At 35.4% G+C, this 20,642-nt stretch overlaps 1 protein-coding gene across 3 annotated transcripts; it reads right to left on the reverse strand.

The window, feature by feature from the left end:
• Window positions 1–957: 957 nt before the first annotated feature.
• Window positions 958–20,458, reverse strand: slc25a14 (solute carrier family 25 member 14). 3 transcript variants are annotated; one of them, XM_051093173.1, is made up of 9 exons: window positions 20,299–20,458; window positions 19,639–19,737; window positions 18,726–18,864; window positions 15,371–15,465; window positions 11,421–11,506; window positions 7,054–7,149; window positions 6,772–6,896; window positions 6,443–6,656; window positions 958–3,379 (listed from the first exon to the last, which is right to left on the reverse strand). In XM_051093173.1, the coding sequence occupies exons 2-9, from the start codon at window positions 19,700–19,702 to the stop codon at window positions 3,338–3,340; spliced, it is 861 nt and encodes a 286-aa protein (XP_050949130.1). In that variant the 5' UTR covers window positions 19,703–19,737; window positions 20,299–20,458; the 3' UTR covers window positions 958–3,337. The 3 variants fall into 3 exon arrangements, with proteins under 3 accessions (XP_050949130.1, XP_050949131.1, XP_050949128.1); XM_051093174.1 differs by having other exon boundaries at window positions 19,639–19,734; window positions 20,299–20,451; XM_051093171.1 differs by lacking the exon at window positions 20,299–20,458 and having other exon boundaries at window positions 19,639–19,875.
• Window positions 20,459–20,642: the final 184 nt, after the last annotated feature.

The raw sequence follows: 20,642 nt of genomic DNA on the forward strand, positions 1-20,642 counted from the left end.
GTGGCCAATGACTCATTGGCCATTCCCACTCCCACCTAATATAGTTCTTTTCACTTGTTTTGCTTTTGGATTTATACTTAGACATTTAAAAATCACTTTTTGTCAAAGTTCAGCACTGTTTTGTACTGAAGTTTAAAAGAGTTATTAAAAACTCATTGGATCTACGTGAATTACACATATCTTACTATAAGCCATGTTTATGCTAGTCTGTTAATTAGAAGGTTGCTTATATGCATAACCGCTTATTGTTTACGAGATGCAGACATGTAAGAGGCTTACAATAAGCTAAACATATATTTGTTAAATTAGTGACGCTAAATGTACATTTTAAAATTTTGATCTGAATATAATTTTTATCATTTCTAAAACATTTTTATTTGAATATCGCAACATGAAACTTTGTTCTACAGTATTTTTATATTTAAATCACTTACAGAGACCCATCCCGTCAGTCACTATGAGAAGTTAGTTATCTTGATGACATCATCAATAGCAAGTCAACCCCACCCTTTCTCTTAGCTTAAGATTCCTCCCAATTCCATAGTAAAAGTTGGTCTCAGAAGCTTTGTGAACAAGTTTTTGAGAGAAACTCTTATCTACGAATTTTTACAGCTATGTATGAGAACTCTTGGTGGTGAGATAAAATGTTTTGTGAGTACAGCCCCTGGGAGCAGCCTAAACCTTTGGCTTGTGCATAGTTTCCTTCCATTGCAGGATAATCTTATATTATCATTAAGATGAATCATACTTTTTCTTTTAATCCAATGGCTGTAACCTCATAAGTTGCATTAACAACTCTTGCAGAAACTCAGTCTTACAGTTTATTACAGCACTGCGTCCACCCAGCTACAATCATCATAAAAAAAGTTAAATGCAAGAATCGTATGACAGTGTTGAATAAGTCGTACCTTTGTTTGCTCCTACGCCTCAATGAGACTAAATGGGACCTATAACAAGCAAATTTCAGTGAACATTGTATTTATTGTCAGGGTGCACAGTTACATTATACAAAGCAAAATAAATCAAACCATCCACAAAAAAAAGGCATTCTTGATACAATTGTCTAGTCAAGCAACAGATCGTAATAAATAATGTCTGTGTTCACCAAAGAAACTTAACCAACATAGTGGATCACAAAGAAATTGGCAATTGCAAGCAATTATAGTATACATTTACGGGTTTGCTGCATGTTGGGAAATGAAGTAAAAAAGCTGTACTGTGGATTAAAGTCACTACATGATATAACATTTACTGTTCAATAACCAATTTCCAAATTAGTGTGTATAAACCTTTTTCATTCTGCACGTTTTCATGATCTACCATCTATCAAATGAATTTGTGTAATAATTTCTATAATTTCCCTCAGTTTAAAAGTGTTTTCAGAAAATTCATCCTGATTTCCATTATATATCCAAATGAACACATCACCAATTTAAAAGTACCTTTACACAAAAGAAACTTTCATATAATAAAACAGTATAAATAAAAAAATAATTTTGAAAATTTGAGAAAAAAAAAAAAAAAAAAAAAAAAAAAAAAAAAAAAAAAAATCCCTGAGGGAACACAACAGCAGAGAGGTTCTCAACCTTATGATCTATGAGTGACTAACAGTAAACCAAAGTAAAAACACTGGCACATGTATAAATGTGTTTCTTGGTCTTTGCTACACAATGAAATAAGCATTTTCAAAAGTTATTTATAGAGGAATATATCATGCACCATGCTGTAGTCACCAATCTACCAAAAGCCGAAGTTCAGGAAAAAAAGCAAGTATAACAAACATGAAAACCCCTGAATACCCCAACCATGTCCCTTAAAGTCATATGAGGAACAGCTTGTCCATACAACTTAAGCAAGAATGTTTGCTTAGAAGTTTACAGTACAGTTTGATTTGCATGTTAAAGGTTATGAACAATATAGACAGCAAATTATAGCAGAAGTTGAACACTTCATGTTTGGCGAGCACACCGAGAGGCATAAAACAATCAGGCAAAGGCATAAATATAAAAGCAGGAAGTGGTAAGGCTTGAAATATGATGACATACAATGATAAATATGTAACAGTACTTTCCCAATAATAACAATAATAATGTGTCACTTTTAAAAACCAGCATCAACAGTGCAGTTCTGGTTTAATACATGTACACTTTGGCAAAGAGGCAAGCACTCAAAATGCTACTGACACCCTTTTCCACAAAATCTGGTTTAAAATTAACAAACATACAAACAAAAAAACTATATATGCTAACTTTTATTCTATCGTACAGTAGCAGTATTTACACACTTTGACGGCTGCCAAAATATTTGACATTTTACATGTGCTTCTCAGAACACAAGCGCACACACACACACACACAAACACTACATACACACATGCAAATGTACAATGAAGACATCACAGCAAAAAAAAGAAGGAAAATAAAAACTTATCACAAGTGCTTATAATTCTGTGCATGTTCAAGCATAAACTTCTCACCCATTTTCATGAAGTTTTTCAGAGGTCCTTGAAATGATATGGGATAAAACAAGCTTTTTGCGCACTTTTTGGGCCTTATGAAACAAGCATTACAAAATGTCTGTGCTACCTTGAATTAAATGCGACAACTTGCGCAAGAACAGACTTGTGAATGATTTAGACTACACTGAATTTGGCTCGTGTTTTATGAATAAGGCCCATTGAGCTCAAAGGTTCAGGACATGAGGCCGTATTACCCCTTAGTAGTTCCTTTGGTATTGATTTGGGCTGCATAAAAGTTTACAACATGGGCAATTTCTATCATATCTGCAGTTACAGAAGCAAAATACATTCTTATCACAGAAGCTGTGTTTACATGCGAACAGTTTAAATTACAAGGATAATGTCTAATTTGAAGTGTGTGGACCTCAAATATTCCTGTTTATATTCACCAACTGCATTTAGTTCTACACTAAACTATTGCTTTACATTCCCCACATGACAGATGTGTTTTTAGTGACTTTGATGATGCTAAACTCTCAAGCCAGTGTGGAGAAACTATGCCTGGTGGTTTCCAGTTTTCGCTATAGCCCTTTACCTCAAATATTCACCAGTGCGGCTTCTAGCCGACCAAGTGTATATTATGAAAACACCACTGGGCCTGTGGACATGGTGCTGACGGACGAGATAGCTGCCAGGAGCGAAAAAAATAAAGCATTGAGGTGCAAAATAGATCAAGTATATGCTAATGAAAACAAAAAGGTTCCTAAATAAAAATACTTAAAGGTGGGTGATGGAGAAAGGATGGTAAATGCTGAAGGACAGAAGCCCCATACACACACACACACACACACACACAGCTCAGTGAAGTCACAAACTCAGCTACAATGGAAGCTTCTTCAGCTGCTCAAAGGTGATGAAGAACTGAAACTTGAGTCAAGGATCACAAGAAGATTACAGCAGTCAATCAGATGCATGCGTACACCCACACACACACAAATATTTTGCTTGTCATAATGTGAATTATGTTTTGCCTGGAGCAAAGTTCAGCATTTCATGCACTGCTTTTCAGCAGTGGCGCTCATAAATCATATTTTCCTGAGTTTTGTATGCAAAATCACCACTTGTACTTAAGTAAAGAAAAGAAAAATAGATCATTTTCACCCATACAATGTATTGTTGCCAGAAATATACCCATGCTACTGATGACTGGTTTTGTCGTCCAGGGTCACATATCAAATGAAAGCACTTCAGCACTTGGCAAATGTATACTGTCATCCATGAGAGTATAAATGTTTATTATAAACGATACTCACTATCATTCCATCCAAGATATAAATGGGTTTGTTTTTACATCCAAAGAGATTTTGAGAATTTAGCATTTTATCACCTGCTCACCATTGGATCCTCTGCAGTGAATGAGTGCCATCAGTGTGGTAGTTCAAACAGTTGGGTGCCGTCAGGATGAGAGTTTAACCAACATATAGTTTTTCTTGTAAACCGTGCTTGATCTGTGCATATTTCTCTCCCGATTCAGACTAGACAACACATTTTTTCACTAGAGAAAGCAATACTATGAATTATGGACGCATTTCAGCCAGATGGTTTGAAGTTAAAAACCACTTAATGAATTTATTACAAAAACACAGCTTTTTGCTTCACAAGATATTAAAGGGATAGTTCACCCAAAAATGACAATTCTGTCAATAATTAACACTCACATTGTTCCAAACCCATAAAACCTTTGTTTATCTTCAGAACACTAAGATATTTTTGATAAAATCCAAGAGCTTTCTGACCCTGCATAGACAGCAACACAACTGATACATTCAAGGCCCAGAAAAGTAGTAAAGACATTGTTAAAATAGTCCATGTGACATCAGTGGTTCAACCGTAATTTTCTGAAGCTACGGGAATACTTTTTGAGCACAAGAAAAAACAAAAAAACAAAACAAAAAACAAAAAGAATTATGTGAACCAGTGATGTCACACAGACTATTTTGTCTGTGTCTTCCTGGCCCTTGAACATCGTAGTTGCATTGCTGTCTATGCAGGGACAGAAAGCTCTCAGATTTCAGCGGCTTTAAAAAATATCTTAATTTGTGTTCTGAAGACGAACAAAGATCTTACAGGTTCGGTCTCAGCCTCAGACGTCACACCCACAGACCGCTAAATGAATGTCTGATGTATACGGCACATTAAAGGAGAAGTCCACAAAAACTTACAGATAATGTGCTCACCCCCTTGTCATCCCAGATGTTCATGTCTTCAGTCATAAAGAAAGGAAAATATTTCAGCATTTTTCTAAATATAGTGGATATGGTTCTCCGAGTTTGAACTTCCAAAATGCAGTTTAAATGCAGCTTCAAACGATCCCAAATGCAGTTGTAAACTATCCCAGCCAAGGAAGAAGGGTCTCATCTAGCGAAACAATCGGTTATTCTCATAAAAATAAGACAATTTATATTTTATAATGTCAAATGCTCGTCTTGTCTTACTCTGCTTGAGCTCTGCTTTTTTCCGGTTTAAAATACGATTGGAGTTTTTCAACATACCCCAACTGTCTTGAAACAAAATACACAGAGCAAGACAAGACGAGTGTATGAGATTAAAAAGTATTTAAATTGTATTTTTTAAATGAAAATAACCGATTGTTCCGCTAGATAAGACCCTTCTTCCTCAGGTGGGATCATTTACAAGCACATTTGAAAGAAAGACACAAACATCTTGGATGACAAGGGAGTGAGTACATTATCTGTAAATTTTTGTTCTGGAAGTGGACTTCTCCTTTAAGGTGGAAACACTTCAGGAGTTTCAAAGTCATCATCTAACTGTTTAAATCATACAGAATTTTCAGAAGACATCTGTGTCACGTCCTTTAATGTTCTGCCTGGAAACAAATATGCTTGATGCCAAATCCCCTCATGGAAGAAGAAAGCTGTGGTGTTTACAACTCTCATGATGAGAGCTTATCAGGATCAACTAAACAATGGATTTTCAAAAGTGTGTGAAATATTTAAAGTTAGCATAGAATTTTTAAAATATTTCCAAGAGTTGTTGTGGGGACATTTCCACACCTCTAAACAGGACACGGCACAAAACGAAACGTGATTGGTTGCTTTACCTGTCAGTTATATGGCCACTTGGGTGGGCCTTGGCCATTCAAAGTGGCCAAGGTTCCCAGAGCTTCTGCCGTCAGTGTGAAAGTCTGGCTACATGAGACTAGGTTTGGAACAACATGAGGGTGAGTAATTAATGATAGAATTTTCATTTTTGGGTGAACTATCCCTTTAACTGATGGACTGGATTGTGGATTAATTGTGAAATACTGACATTTTTAATCAGACTCTCCTTCGGACAGCGCTCATTCACTGCAAAGGATCCATTGGTGAGCAAGTGATCTAATGGTAAAATCAGAGAAATTGGTGAATCAGAGAAGTTGGTGAATAAATTCTCAGTTTGGGTGAACTATTCTTTTAATGGAAACACACTTACACAGTACATTTTGTGGCTTAAGTGTCCAAACACTTTAAGGGCCACTCTGTATATGTGTGTATGAAAACAGCCAACAATCAAAGGATTGCAATTATGTGCTGTCAGTTAAAAACAGACAGAAAATTGTGTACGTAGTAAAGAATGTCTCATGGCTTGGGTGAAAATAACAGCTAATGTCATGTTGTGATATGCTGACCTCTAGTGGTTGGACCGTTATAACCCATATATAACAATAAACAACCAAGGACATTTTTTTAAAGGAGATGTCCACTTCCAGAACAAAAATGTACATATAATGTACTCACCCCCTTGTCATCCAAGATGTTCATGTCTGTCTTTCTTTCTTAAGTCGAAAGAAAGACAAACATGAACATCTTGGATGACAAGGGGGTAAGTACATTATCTGTAAATTTTTGTTCTGGAAGTGGACATCTCATTTAAAGTCAAAATATGAATATGAAGACAAAACAACATTTTATTGTCAAAGGATACAATTATGTTCCAGGGCCCCAGACGCAGCCAGTTGGGCCAGAAGCCTTTATAGAGAGCAAAAAAGCCTTCGTTTTTCCATGTCTGCATGAGTCCGTCCAGGGTGCCCTTGTAAAGAGGGTTACCTGCGAGCACACGTTGATTCATCATACGTGTCCTCACCACATCCACTGGGTTGGAGGTCAAAGCACCTGCCAGACCACACGTGAAACTGGAACTAAATTAACAGAAGGAACAATATGGATCACGTTGCTGAGGTCAATGTTTGCGCCTCCATTTACAAACAAATCAAATTCTGAATCAACAGAGCAAATACTGGTAGAGATGCTCACATGAAATGAGTTAACACAGTGTCTCCCATGAGCCCTGAACGAATCAAATGCTTTTTAGTGATGTCATAGACTGGCAGCTCTACACCCACCACAATGGCCGCCCTCTGTGCAGTAGGAATTACACCCTGAAAACAAAGACAGCACAGTATTAAAGGAAAAGCTACAAATGTGTTTACACATTTAAAAAGCTTGAATGCTATCAAGTTTTTCCAACAGCTGATGGTTGCATGTTTTAAAATCTCACCACCAATGTGAAAGATGAGATATAATGAAAGCACTCACCCTCCACAGGCCTCGTGTGCCTTCTGTCTGGTAAATGTTGATGAAATTAGACATCATGCTTCCCTGTAACAGGCTCCCTTGAGCCTGCATGCGAATCTGAAAAAGGGAAATAATAGGACATAAGAAGTGAACTAACTCCGTGTGATCGGTGGTGTAAGAGCTAAAAGTGAGGTTAAAGATAAGGCCAGAAACATGTAATGCAAGTATGCACAAAGAGCCATGAGCATGCATGCTAAAGCATGGGCACTGGAACCACATGGGTTCACTTTTCAGAGAGCTGTCGAATACATTCCACCGCAGGAATGTCCTAATAAACTAAACTCAATTTCACATTTTAGCTACAGCCAAACGCAGTTAAATGCTGTTCCACACTGCTCCTTCCTCAAATCTGTTCCACTTGGCTCATTCAGAGTCCATATAAATTAAACTCCATTCTGTGTTTTCACTACCCCGACACAGCAAAGTCAACAAAGCATCTTAGCACAACTGTTGCTCAGAGGTCCATCTTCATATGTGGATTACTCAGTTAGCTGGATTTATTGTTGATGATTTGAGGATTGTTAGGTTCTTCAAAGCTCACCCTGGAGTTGTAGGTATAGCAACAGGTCCGTTAGCTCAAACCTGCTTAGGAACAGGCTTATTTCATGTGAGCAGGATTTGTTTAGTTTCGTTTCGTTTTAAGTGAAGGTGATACTGAAAGACAGGTTCTGCCTTATTAAACCAGAAAAAAAAAATTGTAAAAGATGACAATTTAAAAATTATTTTGAAAAAAAAAAAAAAAAAAAGAAAGAAAGAAATTAAATGTAGCATAATCTGTAATAGTGCACACAACCAATTTTACTCATTAAGAAATTTATTCATGAAGGAATAATTATCTCAGAATTTTATTGCAGTCATACACATATTACGTACAATTTGTCTGAGCAGCGCATTAACTGTGGATTAAATGCTTGGCAGAACAAGATTTTGATGCGGTGTTATTTTTGGGAAAACGTTGCCAGGTGTGTGGTAACTGTTTTAAGCTATAAAAGCAATTGTTTAATTAAAAGGCACCAGAATACAAGTAATGGCATCTACTCCAGTAAAATGTTTCTGGAGGGGACCCACTCAAATTGTTTTGTACTAAAACTTGATCATACTAACAAAACTAACTTCATATTAACAATATGTGTTAGCATGCAATTTATAACTTTAAGCTAAATGCTCTGGTAGATATTGTGTACTTGCATGAACTATGTGTCTAAATGAGAAAACAGCAATCATGAGATGTCTGAACATATGGACAAAACTTTACATAAAGTAGTGGACTATACATTGGTCTGTTGAGAGAGAGAGAGAGAGAGAGAGAGAGAGAGAGAGAGAGAGAGAGAGAGAGAGAATAATTTTGTAATTTTGTATGCATGATTCACATTTTGATAAATAACTATTCATGACTTTTAATGTCATTCATGATTACTTGAGGATTTTAATTACTGAATGTCTATTTACACTAAGTGCAAATAGCCTGTCTTGTTTGGCAGAGGCTATTTACACTAACTCCATCCACCACTGTGTGGTTGAGCTAGACATCATTACAAAAGACGGGTACCAAACAACAGCTCAAGAGGCGTAGATAGTAAAATGCATAGCATTGTCTTTTTGACGCCATAGACCAGAGCTCCAATCCATTTTTCTCCCTTTTTTCTTATATCACATTGGAAAAGCACTTATTGTCAATAAAGTGCCTTACGTTTATCTGTTAAGATTATGGGTAAGTGCAGGAAGCGCTTTTATTGTCCCAATAAGGCAGGATCCATTTAATATTTTTAATAAAAATGATCATTTACACTCAATATGTTATTATTGCATACTACTTTATAATGTACAATAATACTGATGTACAGATATACGCCATTATTTGCAATAAGTAATATAATATTTTTACATAATATTTAATACTAGATCGCTTAGAAAATATTATTTTCACTTAGTGTAGATAGCATTTATTGCCATTTGCATCTAGATTAAATAGCATTAATTGCACTTAGTACAAATAGCCACTGCCTTTAAAAATTAATACTAGGTGAGCTGAGACAAATATAACAATGAAAACAAATATTATTATACATCCACACAAACACTACATTTAAAAATTTGGGTGTCTGTAAGATTTTTTTTTATTTTTTTTTATTAATTTTAAAGCAAAGAACACATTTCATTTTTCAAAAAAAAAAAAAAAAAAGGCTGTTACAAAGTTACAAAAGATGTTTGTTTGTTTGTTTGTTTATTTATTTACTTTTTTTTTTTAATAATTTTTCCATGACGGTAAGAATCCTGGTATTATTTTAGGTCAAGGTCAGGTTTATTTATATACCACTTTAAAAGTAACATGAGCACTGACCAAAGTGCTGCACAACAGATAAAACATGACATCACTCTACAACAGAAAGCCATATTTAAAAAAAAAATAGTTACCCATAAGCCCGAGAAAACAGATATGTTTTAAGAGATAGGCTAATTTAAATGTAGATAATGTAGGGTATGATCTAATAGGGAAAACTAAGGTGTTCCAAAGCTTTGAAAACTAAACTGAGAAAGCCCTGTAACCTTTGGTATTTAATTGAGATTTTGGAACAGTCAGTAACAGCCGAGAAGAGGATCTGAGCATTCTCTGGGAAGAATAATGGTGAAGAAGATCCTAGATGTAGGTGCGAGACCATGCAGTGCTTTAAACACAAATACTAAAACCTTAAAATCAACTATACTGTACAGGTAACCAATGAAGTGATGCTAACAGAAGCATAGTATGCTCCCTCTTTTTTGTCTGCATCAAAAAACGAGCTGTGGTGTTCTATACCAGTTGTAGACGTGAAAGTAAGGACAGGTTAGTACATTAAGCTGAAAAAATCTGACTCTTACTACAGAATATAATTGTTTGTCAAATTTTAGTTCAGAATCAGAAATAACTCAGGTTATGTAAGAGTTATCTCAGCCATGAGTCACCTTGTTTTCTAGATAATTACGCAACTACAAAAACCTAATGGATATATAAATGGATATATATGCAAATAACTTAAAGAAGAAGTTCACTTCCAGAACACAAATTTACAGATAATTTACTCACCTCCTTGTGATGTTCATGTCTGTCTTTCTTCAGACGATAAGAAATTATGTTTCTTGAGGAAAACATTTCAGGAATTATCTCCATATAGTGGACTTCTATGGTGGCCCCAAGTTTGAACTTTCAAAATGCAGTTTAAATGCAGACGAAATCCCAGACGAGGAAGAAGTGTCTTATCTAGCAAAATAATCAGTCGAAAAAAAAATTTCGAAACAAATTGACAATTTATATACTTTTTAACCTCAAACACTCCTCTTGTCTACTTCTGCGTGAATTGTTTTTTACAGTTCGAGACAGTTAGGGTATGTTGAAAAACTCCCATTTTGTTTTCTTCCTCAACTTCAAAATCGTCCTACCTCACTGCAGAAGTACCAACCCAGTGTTTACAAAGTGAACATTCAAACAAGATCAAACGCCCTTTACAAAAAAAGGTAAAACAGCGCTGTAGGACAATTTTGAAGTTAAAGAAGAAAACAAAATGGGAGTTTTTTGACATACCCTAACTGTATTGACCCGGATTACACAGACTACCCATGCGCATCGCAGAAAATAGACAAGATGAGCATTTGAGGTTAAAAAGTATATAAATTGTCAATTTGTTTCGAAAATGACCGATCTTTTTGCTAGATAAGACCCTTCTTCGTCAGCTGGGATCAGTTAGAGCCATTTAAAGCTGCATTTAAACTGCATTTTGGAAGTTTAAACTTGTGGGAACTACGGTTGTCAAAAGGTACCGGTACTTTTCGGGTTCGGTACTTTCGCTCACACATAAGCACAACAGGAGCGTTTGAAAGTCGCGTCTGTCAGCGGATCCCGTTGTGCTTATGTGTGAGCACTCGGTGAGGAGTGTGAAGCACTTTTCATTGTAGCCAATCACAGTCACGTCTGTTGAGCGCGTGAACACTATGGCCAATCAGCGATGTTTAAAAATCGGCTCAACAGTGCTCAAATGTGAGCGGGAAATGGACGTTTTTAAAATTTCAGTACCGAAAGTACCGAACCCGGTACCTTTTGACAACTCCAGTGGGAACCATTGAAGTCCACTTTATGGAGATAATTCCTGAAATGTTTTCCTCAAGAAACATCATTTCTTTATGACTGAAGGAAGAAAGACATGAACATCTTGGATGACAAAGGGGTGAGTAAATTATCTGTACATTTGTGTTCTGGAAGTAAATTTCTCCTTTAAAAACATTAATAAATTAAAACCAGAAAAAAATGCATTTGTGGGTATTGGTTAAGGAGATGCAGATTTTATTTTATTTACCTTAAGCACATCAGTTGGATTTGCCAAAGAGGATGACAGAACTCCAGACACCACACCACAAAACACATTAATCACCATAGTCTCATCTAAAAAAAAAAAAAAAAAAAAAAAGAAAAAAAGATAAGAGCAGCCATTAGATTCAGAATATCTTTCAATACGTTTCATTAAATGGAGAAACAAACACACACACACACACACACACACAAAAGAAAAGCCACAGTTTTACAATTCAATATTAAATCAGTATTTTACAAAGACAGTAAGGCAAGAAAAAGACAGACATCCAATAATCAACTACAGGTTAACCAACTTAAAGAGCTTTTACAAAAATAAGGGCATTTTGTGTGCTTTTTAAGTAAGGTCTTGTTCCACTATTTTAAGATGTGGGGGGGGGGGGGGTGAGTGGTGCTCAAATGTATATTAAGAGTAATTCCTTGATCAATGTGACCAACAGTCAGAACAACCATTTAGTTTGGCAGCAAAACAGGCATTGGTACCCCCACACTGGCAGGCAAAACTAATCCCGTTTAAAAAAAAGCCTTGACAAAAGCCATGGCAACATCCTTAAGCATGCAGAGTGAAAGCAACAGAAATTGGCCAAACAAGTCTAAATACAGCCTGTTTAATACAACAAAAAGTCACTTTGGGCCTAACTGTGGCCTTTCTTTGAGAGCTTATGGCAGAGATTCAAATAATACAGATGTTGTTTGCATAGAAGAGAAGATTTTGTACCATGTCAGATGGAAATCCGCTGGCGCCAGCACCAGATAAGGTAATGCTAGAGACGTGTCTGTCTGCCGCTTCAGCACCTTTTGTTTGGACCACACATTAGTAATGGTGGTTACACCTTGTTTTGTAGTTCAGTATTGGTAGAGCTTGGCTTGTGGAGTTGTGGTGGAAAATTGAGCTAAATGCTAAATTTAAGTGTCAAAAAAAAAAATACTCCACCATTTTTAATCCTACAGAGTAAAACGGTCCTTGCACCTCACCTTCGCTCTGCACATGTTGTATTCATTTCTCATCACTTCACACTATTGTTCTATTCAACTGTAATTGCCCAGCGAAGCGAATATCACAGGATATTCTGCCATGATTCCAGTTCAAAGCAAGTGTATATCTTCCATTTAAAGGGCATTAAAGTGTGTGAGATTTGAATTTAAATTTTATGTATTTACAGAGGCATATTATGTCATACTTCTCTAGTAAGTTTCGTCTGAGTAGGCAGATGCTGTAGGCCATGGCATAGTGCAAATCCGTGAATGAACGTTCCGACGAAGTAAAGTAAACTTCAGTGTATTTCCCTCAGGGAGTAGGGAACACTGTGTAAGGGCCATTTCAATTGGAACACACATAAGACATGTGTGAGGACTAGAATTGAGAACGGCATCTTTTCCCTCTCTGTTTTGGCTTTCCGTCCACACTGGGACAACATTTTTGTCAAGGAAAATTGAGCTTTTTGAAAACGCTCTCCTAAATGGATAAATTTAAAATCACTGTTTTTACATTGTAGTGTGGACTGTGAAAACAAGAGGCTTTTGAAAATGATGACGCATGTTTAGTTATGTGAAACATATTTTATCTATGTATTGCTGCAGATGTGTTACTTTGTACACGCTTCATATTACAGAAGAATTGCCAGAAGAATTGCATAAAAACGTATCATGTCTGTTCCGTCTGTATCGTCTCAGTGAGTTTTTTTTTTTAAGGTTGTACGCATGCGCAGTAAAGCAAATTCAGCATTTTCTGATGTTTCACTGTGGAAACTGAGAAACTTTTGGAGAATGCTTGAAAATGCTAGTGTAGATGGAGAGTGTTTTAAAATTAAAAGAAAACAAAATAAAGTTCTAATGAGGTTTGTTCCTGCGTGTCAGTCAACAAATTTAAACTTCGATTACTATATTTATTGTGCTGTTTGTTTATGCTTGGTCAATGTTTACATGTAAATAAAAGCTTTAATTAAATTTGTTCATCCTTTAAAGCGACCATGTTCTTTTCTCACGACTATTAACCCTGTAAAACCTGACATACGAAATGTGTTTTTTTGCAGAATATATAATATTATAAAAAAAAATATATATATATATATATCAATCAGACAACAGAAGGCATGTAGTAAATTGTGTACAGCAGGTTTTTCAAGTTTTTATCATGTTAATAATTCAGTGTCCTTAGTAATTTGTATATCAAATTTAATACAGTAGGCTTTAAAATCCTTTATATACATACTATATATAGGATTAAACAATATATACAGTATGTGTTATTTTTAAAATCAGTTTATGAACTTTTTAAAGCTTTGGTGGAATGGGCATTCAATGGAGGGACAGGGTTTCATCAAAAATACCTTCATCTGTGTTTCAAAAATTACCGAAAGTGTTAAGGTTTGAAGCATTTTTCAATAATTAAACAAATAAAAAAATTAAAACCATACAGCTCGACAATTCGGTCTGATTCCTGAACTAGTGGCTCTTACATGACAGCTCTTTTAAGTGCCAAAACACTCGTTTAAAACTGCTTTCACCATGTCAGATTCTAAACAATTATATTGATAATTATTATACTGCATTCTAATCTTAAGAAGCCTGTTTGTAGAACCTACAAAAATCTATGTATTTTTGATTTGTAAAATCTGTTCAGTTAAAATCTGAAATTTCATTTATTCTTGAAAAATACTTCTAATTGAGGGAATACTTAAGAAACCAGAATTGTAAGATAATCCTAACAAAAATAATTACATGTCTTAGCATTCATCGCATTTGTAGCCCTAATCACTATGCAAATTGTGCAGTAAAGTGAGAAACTGAAAAATTTATGTGGAGCAGGACCTTGATCCAAAAAAAATTCACTGTGAGCAGAACTGCTTATCACAACGGCACAAAAATAGAAACAAACATTGTGACACTCGCTGTGATCACAGCTTGTTAGGACAAACTCAGATTAGCACATAAGTGACAGAATTTATTGTTCTCCTGAAACGCGTTCATAGGCAACTATTAACAATGCATATCCACACAAACACTACTCACGGCAACTAAACGAATACTGGACTAATGCTCAGCATTGATTTTGGTAAAGTCTGTTAACAGTACTGCTACTCTAATCTAACCTATGCATGCTAATCATAAAATCTCACAAATAATATGGCCTCATACTTGGGCAGTTAATTTTCGTTACAAAGCAAATGTGACTGGATGTGTGCAATGTTCACTTCTTGCTGTCTGACATGTTAGTGACTAGTCTATATCACTCAAAACAGGTGCAGATAATTCTCTGGAGACAACATATTGCCTGTCCAGAGCTTCTGTATATAGTCATATCATAATTGATAAGTAGCTTATCAATTAATGAATACAGTTTGTTACAGTTCAGAAAATGTACATGTAAGCAAACAGACAATGATTGCAAAATCCAAATAAAATGCTCAAATTTCAAGTCTGCTACCCTTACAAAACTGGTTTAGGGAGTCAATAAAACTTTGATGACAGTTAGATAATTATGTCTTTGAAAATATCAACTCAACAAGTGGCAAGCATGATGTTCTATTCTGTTGTATGGAAAAAGATCTTGTACAATATGAACAGTAGGGCTGCACGATTAATCGAACGATGTCGTGAGGCGCGTTTAGTCAATGAAGCCGGTACTTTGATTAGTAGTAAAGCTCCATCATGTGCGTTCAGTACACAGAGCAAGTAATACACAGAGCCGTAAAGCACTGACAAGCTACGCCAAAATCGCGCTCAAAATCGAATTCGATTTTGCGCGCGATTTGGCGTAGCTTGTCAGTGCTTTACGGCTCTGTGTATTACTTGCCGCTCCAGCTGAACGCACGTGATGGAGCTTTACTACTAATCAAAGTACCGGCTTCATTGACTAAACGCGCCTCACAACATCGTTCGATTAATCGTGCAGCCCTAATGAACAGTATTAAAGGATTCATCCCATAAACCCACCTTCTGGACGACTAACAAACAGCTTCTTCAGTGTGTTGTATGTACCGATCTTGATTGTCCCGTAGGAGGCTTGTCGGAGGAGTGCAGGTGAAATTCTGTGAACAACAATAAAAAAAAATAATTAAAAAAAAAAAGAACAACTTCAAGGTCAATGCTTTATTTCCATACTGAAGTTAATGACAATCTAAACAGATTAGTGTTTAAAAATACATCACAAGACCAAGCAATGGCTAACAAGCACATTTCGTCACCTTAGAATTATAAGGTTCTATCTGACATTTTTGTCAAAATTAAACTATTCACATATTCTTATTTGGTGACAACTTTTGACAAATAATGATTTACAGCATGTGATGTTTCTTTTGTAAGCGGTGTACATTTTTTAAATAAAACAAAAATGGTTTTATCTACAGAAGTCTATGGAACGCAAAAACTTTGAAGCTCAATATCTCAAAAGTGCTCAGATTGCAATTATATTATTATAAATTGATTATAATTCTAAGGGGACGATTTATTAATGCAAAGGCTAACATAAATAAAGTTTGAATGATTAGCCATGAATTGGCAATTGCTGTTTTCTCCAAGTAATCTAAAAAGTGAAGAGCATGAATATTCTCACTGTCAATGATAGAAACAACTTTGCAAATCAAACATCTGTCAAATGCTCTCATTCGCAAAACTATGTTTAGAAGAGAAGGACAAAAAAACATGCAAAGCATATGCAAAGTTTTGTGCAGAGGTCCAACAGAAGTAAAACATTTTACCATAGTTGATTCCACAAGAAAAGTGTGACATATGAAATTTATAAATATATATATTTTTGCTAGACAAATACAGCATTGTCCCATTTCATATTTGAGATTTAGACAAATATCCTGCATATTCAATATTTTTTTTTTTTTTTTTGCAGTAATACAGTCACAAAGTTACAGCACTTTAAAAAAGGACAAGATTTTTCTTATGGCAAGCTCATACTACAGGACTTTTAGCTAGATTTTGCTGTTGCAGATCGGGCAAATCGGTGCTCGTCACAGTTGCCAAAGCTTGTTAATTATAAGCAGGTCGGCAAAGTTATCCAAAGCAGTCACAAACGTTATCATCAAATTAAAAATTTCAATGTCTTTATTGAACAGAAACAAAAAGCCACAAATTACTCAAACCAACAAGAAATAAATGTAACAAATTTTACTGTTTATTAACCTTCAACTCTCTCTGCAGTACAGACAGCCCTAGTTGCCCACATACTTTGAGCCAATGTTTCTGCATTATATTCTCCTTGTTCATGTTTTCTTTTCTTTTTTCCAGATAAAATAAGTGCACAGACCACTTAAAATGTGAGTTGATCATCCATTTCTGAAAGAATGTCCTAATCGCTGTAATTTCTCATGAGAATTTATGCGAGTAAACATTTTTTCTGAAGGTCAGGACCACCACTTAAGCGAAAATTTTGTAGTTCGTGTACCTTGTGTTTAGGACTGCAACAAACAATTGTTTTAATAATTAATTTAATGATTATTACAACGATTAATCGACTAATTGTCGATTATTCCACAGATTAATGAGTAGTTTTCTTCTATTATTCAGCTTTTACAATTGATTAAAATATTGAGTTACACATATTCTAATAACTAATAAATAAAACAAGGTATTTGCTTCAACTTTTCAGAAAATGTAAAACAATTATTACTATTGTACAATTACAAATATTTCAATTATTTTTTACAATACAAATAAACATTTGGCACACAAAAATGAAATGACAGACAAAGAAACTCGTATCCACTATTTAATTAATAGTGTATGAAAATGTAACTGACTAGTTAATGCATTATTCTACTTAGTGATAAAACATTTATTTGTGTTTTTTTTTTTTTTCCCACAATCTTAGCTTTCTTAAAACACCTTATAGTGTTACAATAATCAAAACAGTCCTGAGATATATTTAGCTTTAATCTGTGCAAACCAAACTATCACTTTAAATGTAATAACACTATTTATTTATTTATAAGTTTTTTTTTTTTTAATTCACAAAAAAAAATTTTTTCATATTTAATACTGAAAACCTGCTTGTTTAAATAAATCTGTTGTATAAACTGCTATATAGTTATATATCATATATACAACTATAGAACTATATAATAACATGCTAAACAAAAGCGTGACTGGAGTTCTGATTGCAGAGCTGCAAACTTATCCACATCACTATGATCAGATGCTTTCTTAACTGCCGTTTATTCACCGCTGTCATTTTTGTTGTTTATTTTGTTATTGAGAAGAAAGTGAGCAGCACATATATTCTGTACATATTCATCTAAACTCTGCTCTCAGCAGCGTTTGCTTCTTGCGCTACTGTGCCTCACTTGTCCACGTTATTGCAGGTCCTTACATTAGGTCATATGAAATCAAATTACGATTCAACAGCAAAAATATTGGTTGATTTTTTTGTGTCAATGTTGTCGATAATGTTGACTAATCATTTCAGTCCTAGTTGTGTTGTGCAGTATGCACACAGATGACAAGAAACCTTGTTTTGTAGTGCGAGCACCACAGTGATTCAGGTAGTCTTACAATCTTTTAGTGTGAACTTGCCTTTACATACATTTAGAACTAGATTTAGAACTGCCACAGAAATGCCAAAATGAATTTTTAGAAATGCCAAAATGCTGTGATCAGTGGTGAACAAAGAACACCAGGGATCTCAAACCAAGCTCATAGAGAACTACAGTCCCTACAAACATCAGTTCCAATCCTGCTCCAGCATACCTGGCTGTAATAATCAAGTAACCCTGAAGACCAAATAACCCTCAGTGAATTCAATTCACAAATAAATCATCCTGTGGGATTTTCAAAGCGTTTCAACAGCTTCACTGAAAAGAATCATTCGCAAATCAGACAGTTTTAGTCGCAAGACAAGTGAAAAGAGTTCAAATGCTAACAAACTTGAGATGAAAGATTAAATGATAAGGAAATGATAGAAACTTACGAACAAGCTATGTGAGAGATGATGGTTTGAAAAACAAGATGCCCAGTGACAACGCGACTAAGCTAAACTCGAACGACTGCAGTCTGCTCATGCCAAAGCAGTGGGCCAGTTTCACTTGACTCAGCTCCTCTACAGACCAGAGTACACCATGTGAATTAAATATCATCTATATTTAGAGTTTATTACAGCTATCAGCTGTATTTAAACCCCTTAAACCACTGCATGGGTTGCAAATATGCCTTTAAAAAGGAACACAACTATGATCTTTAGAAATTATACAGTAAAACACTTATGCTAAAGTAAAACAAATATGATCCACTGCAAATGAGGCATTTGCTGTCAACCAAAAATACTCAAATAACCTACACTTACCCAGAGTACAATGCCCGGATGCCTTCTTCGCGGCCAATCCTGAACAAAGCGTGGAACATGCCCCGATATCGGACCTCCATACAGTGTGTCTGCCCTTGAACCTGGAGTCGTGTTTTTGTGAGATCAATGGGAAATGTACCTGCAAAATGTAATTCAATCAAATGGTGATTTAATAATCAAATCTGTAAGTACTTTAATAAGAAAGTTAGTACTTTATCTATTAGTATCTTTGGTTGTGAATGTATACAGTCTCTCTTTTCAGACATGTTCACTTTCATTGTATGCCGTGTAGTTAGGAATGTTGTTTTTCATGTTCTGCAATGTTATGTTGAATGCGAGTATTCATGCACTGATAATAAAGGCTCACTTCTCAGTCCCTCCAACGTGGCAAATACAGTGATTGTGATTCTAAAGACAATACTGTAAAAGTTGTACATATCTATATTACAGTACATTTTAGTACAGTAACTAATAGTAATAATAATAATAATAACAATAATAATATTTTTAAAAAATTATATATATATATATATATATATATATGTGTGTGTGTGTGTGTGTGTGTGTGTGTGTGTAATAATATATGATGATTTAACATTACAATAATTATATTAATGCTACTAATAAAAAATACTTCTAATGCACACATTTTATTGTTGTCGCCTAATAATTATTTTCTTTTAAGTGACACTTTTCAATAAATCAGTGATTGAACATGTAAAAAAAAAAAATAACCATTTTAAAAATAAAATAAAATATTTATATTCTCTCCTAAATATTAATGTGCATTACTGCACTTCCATTTGAGATATAAACATGTATTAAGACATACACTATGCAAGCTTTAATAAAGACGTGATCTGTAATAGATGATGATGATGATGATGTAAAAACAGCAGGTGCACAGACTCACCGAATTCTGCGACAATTGAGGCCATTCCCCCATAGACAAACGGCTTCCAGTTCAGGTTTGCCATTTCTGTTGCGGCCCCTTCGGCTTGATGGAGTCCTACTAAAAACAGCAGAAAGCCAAAATAGGAGCAAACCAGCTGTTTTAATCTCACATTGTACAACATAGCGCTACCCGTCTGTGTCACAGCCAGTCTTGTCAGATGCATAGACAAATGTGCACCGGAATAAGACGAACCGCATTAAAGATTCATTGCAAGCGCCATAGGATATTTGCGGAAATCCTATTGGTTGTAAACGCTGTCAATAATTCTGTCGGCCATCCCGATTAGTCGAAATGATGTGATGTTCCACCTACTTCCGCCGCCAAGGAAGTTGAGTGACAGCAAGCAACGGCTCGCCTATTTAATCAAACCATGTAACATTTAACTTTTTGGTTACCGTTTAAAATTAAAAAGAGCAGCGTATAGTCACCAAACGCACGAATATAAATAAGTGTCTATGTTGTGGACGTAGCATGAAAAACGCTGTATTTAGTTCCGTATCGGACATCTGACGGCTTGTAACTGTTAGCCAGGTAGAGCAGAACTACTCTCACCATTATAAAGTACAAAACTGAGTAAACACGACATACTAGTATATGTCGCCTCGTGAGCGCACATACCTGTGGCTTGATGCTTCAGTCACCTCTGTTATTTTATTTTGGACTCCATCGTCTCGACCACATGTAGGATTACTGTACTTTTCGCAGTCAAACTCCAGGAGCGCACGTAAGGCTTTCAGTTTCCCATCATGTGTCTCTAGCAGGAACTCAACTCACCGTTACCGGAAGTTCCCGCCCGGAAGTTTGAAAGAGACTACACTCCCCCCACCCCTCCCCTTTTCAATGTCACCCTGCCCCTGAAGCAAGCAGTGAGGTTTGATTTACATTTTTTAAGAAAATAAATGAATTGTCAAATTTGGGTGGTCCTTCATGTAATGCCCCTTATAAACTCACTATAAAATGTT

This window comes from Labeo rohita, chromosome 21, assembly GCF_022985175.1.
Source record: "Labeo rohita strain BAU-BD-2019 chromosome 21, IGBB_LRoh.1.0, whole genome shotgun sequence".
In the NCBI taxonomy this organism is placed as follows: Eukaryota; Metazoa; Chordata; class Actinopteri; order Cypriniformes; family Cyprinidae; genus Labeo; species Labeo rohita.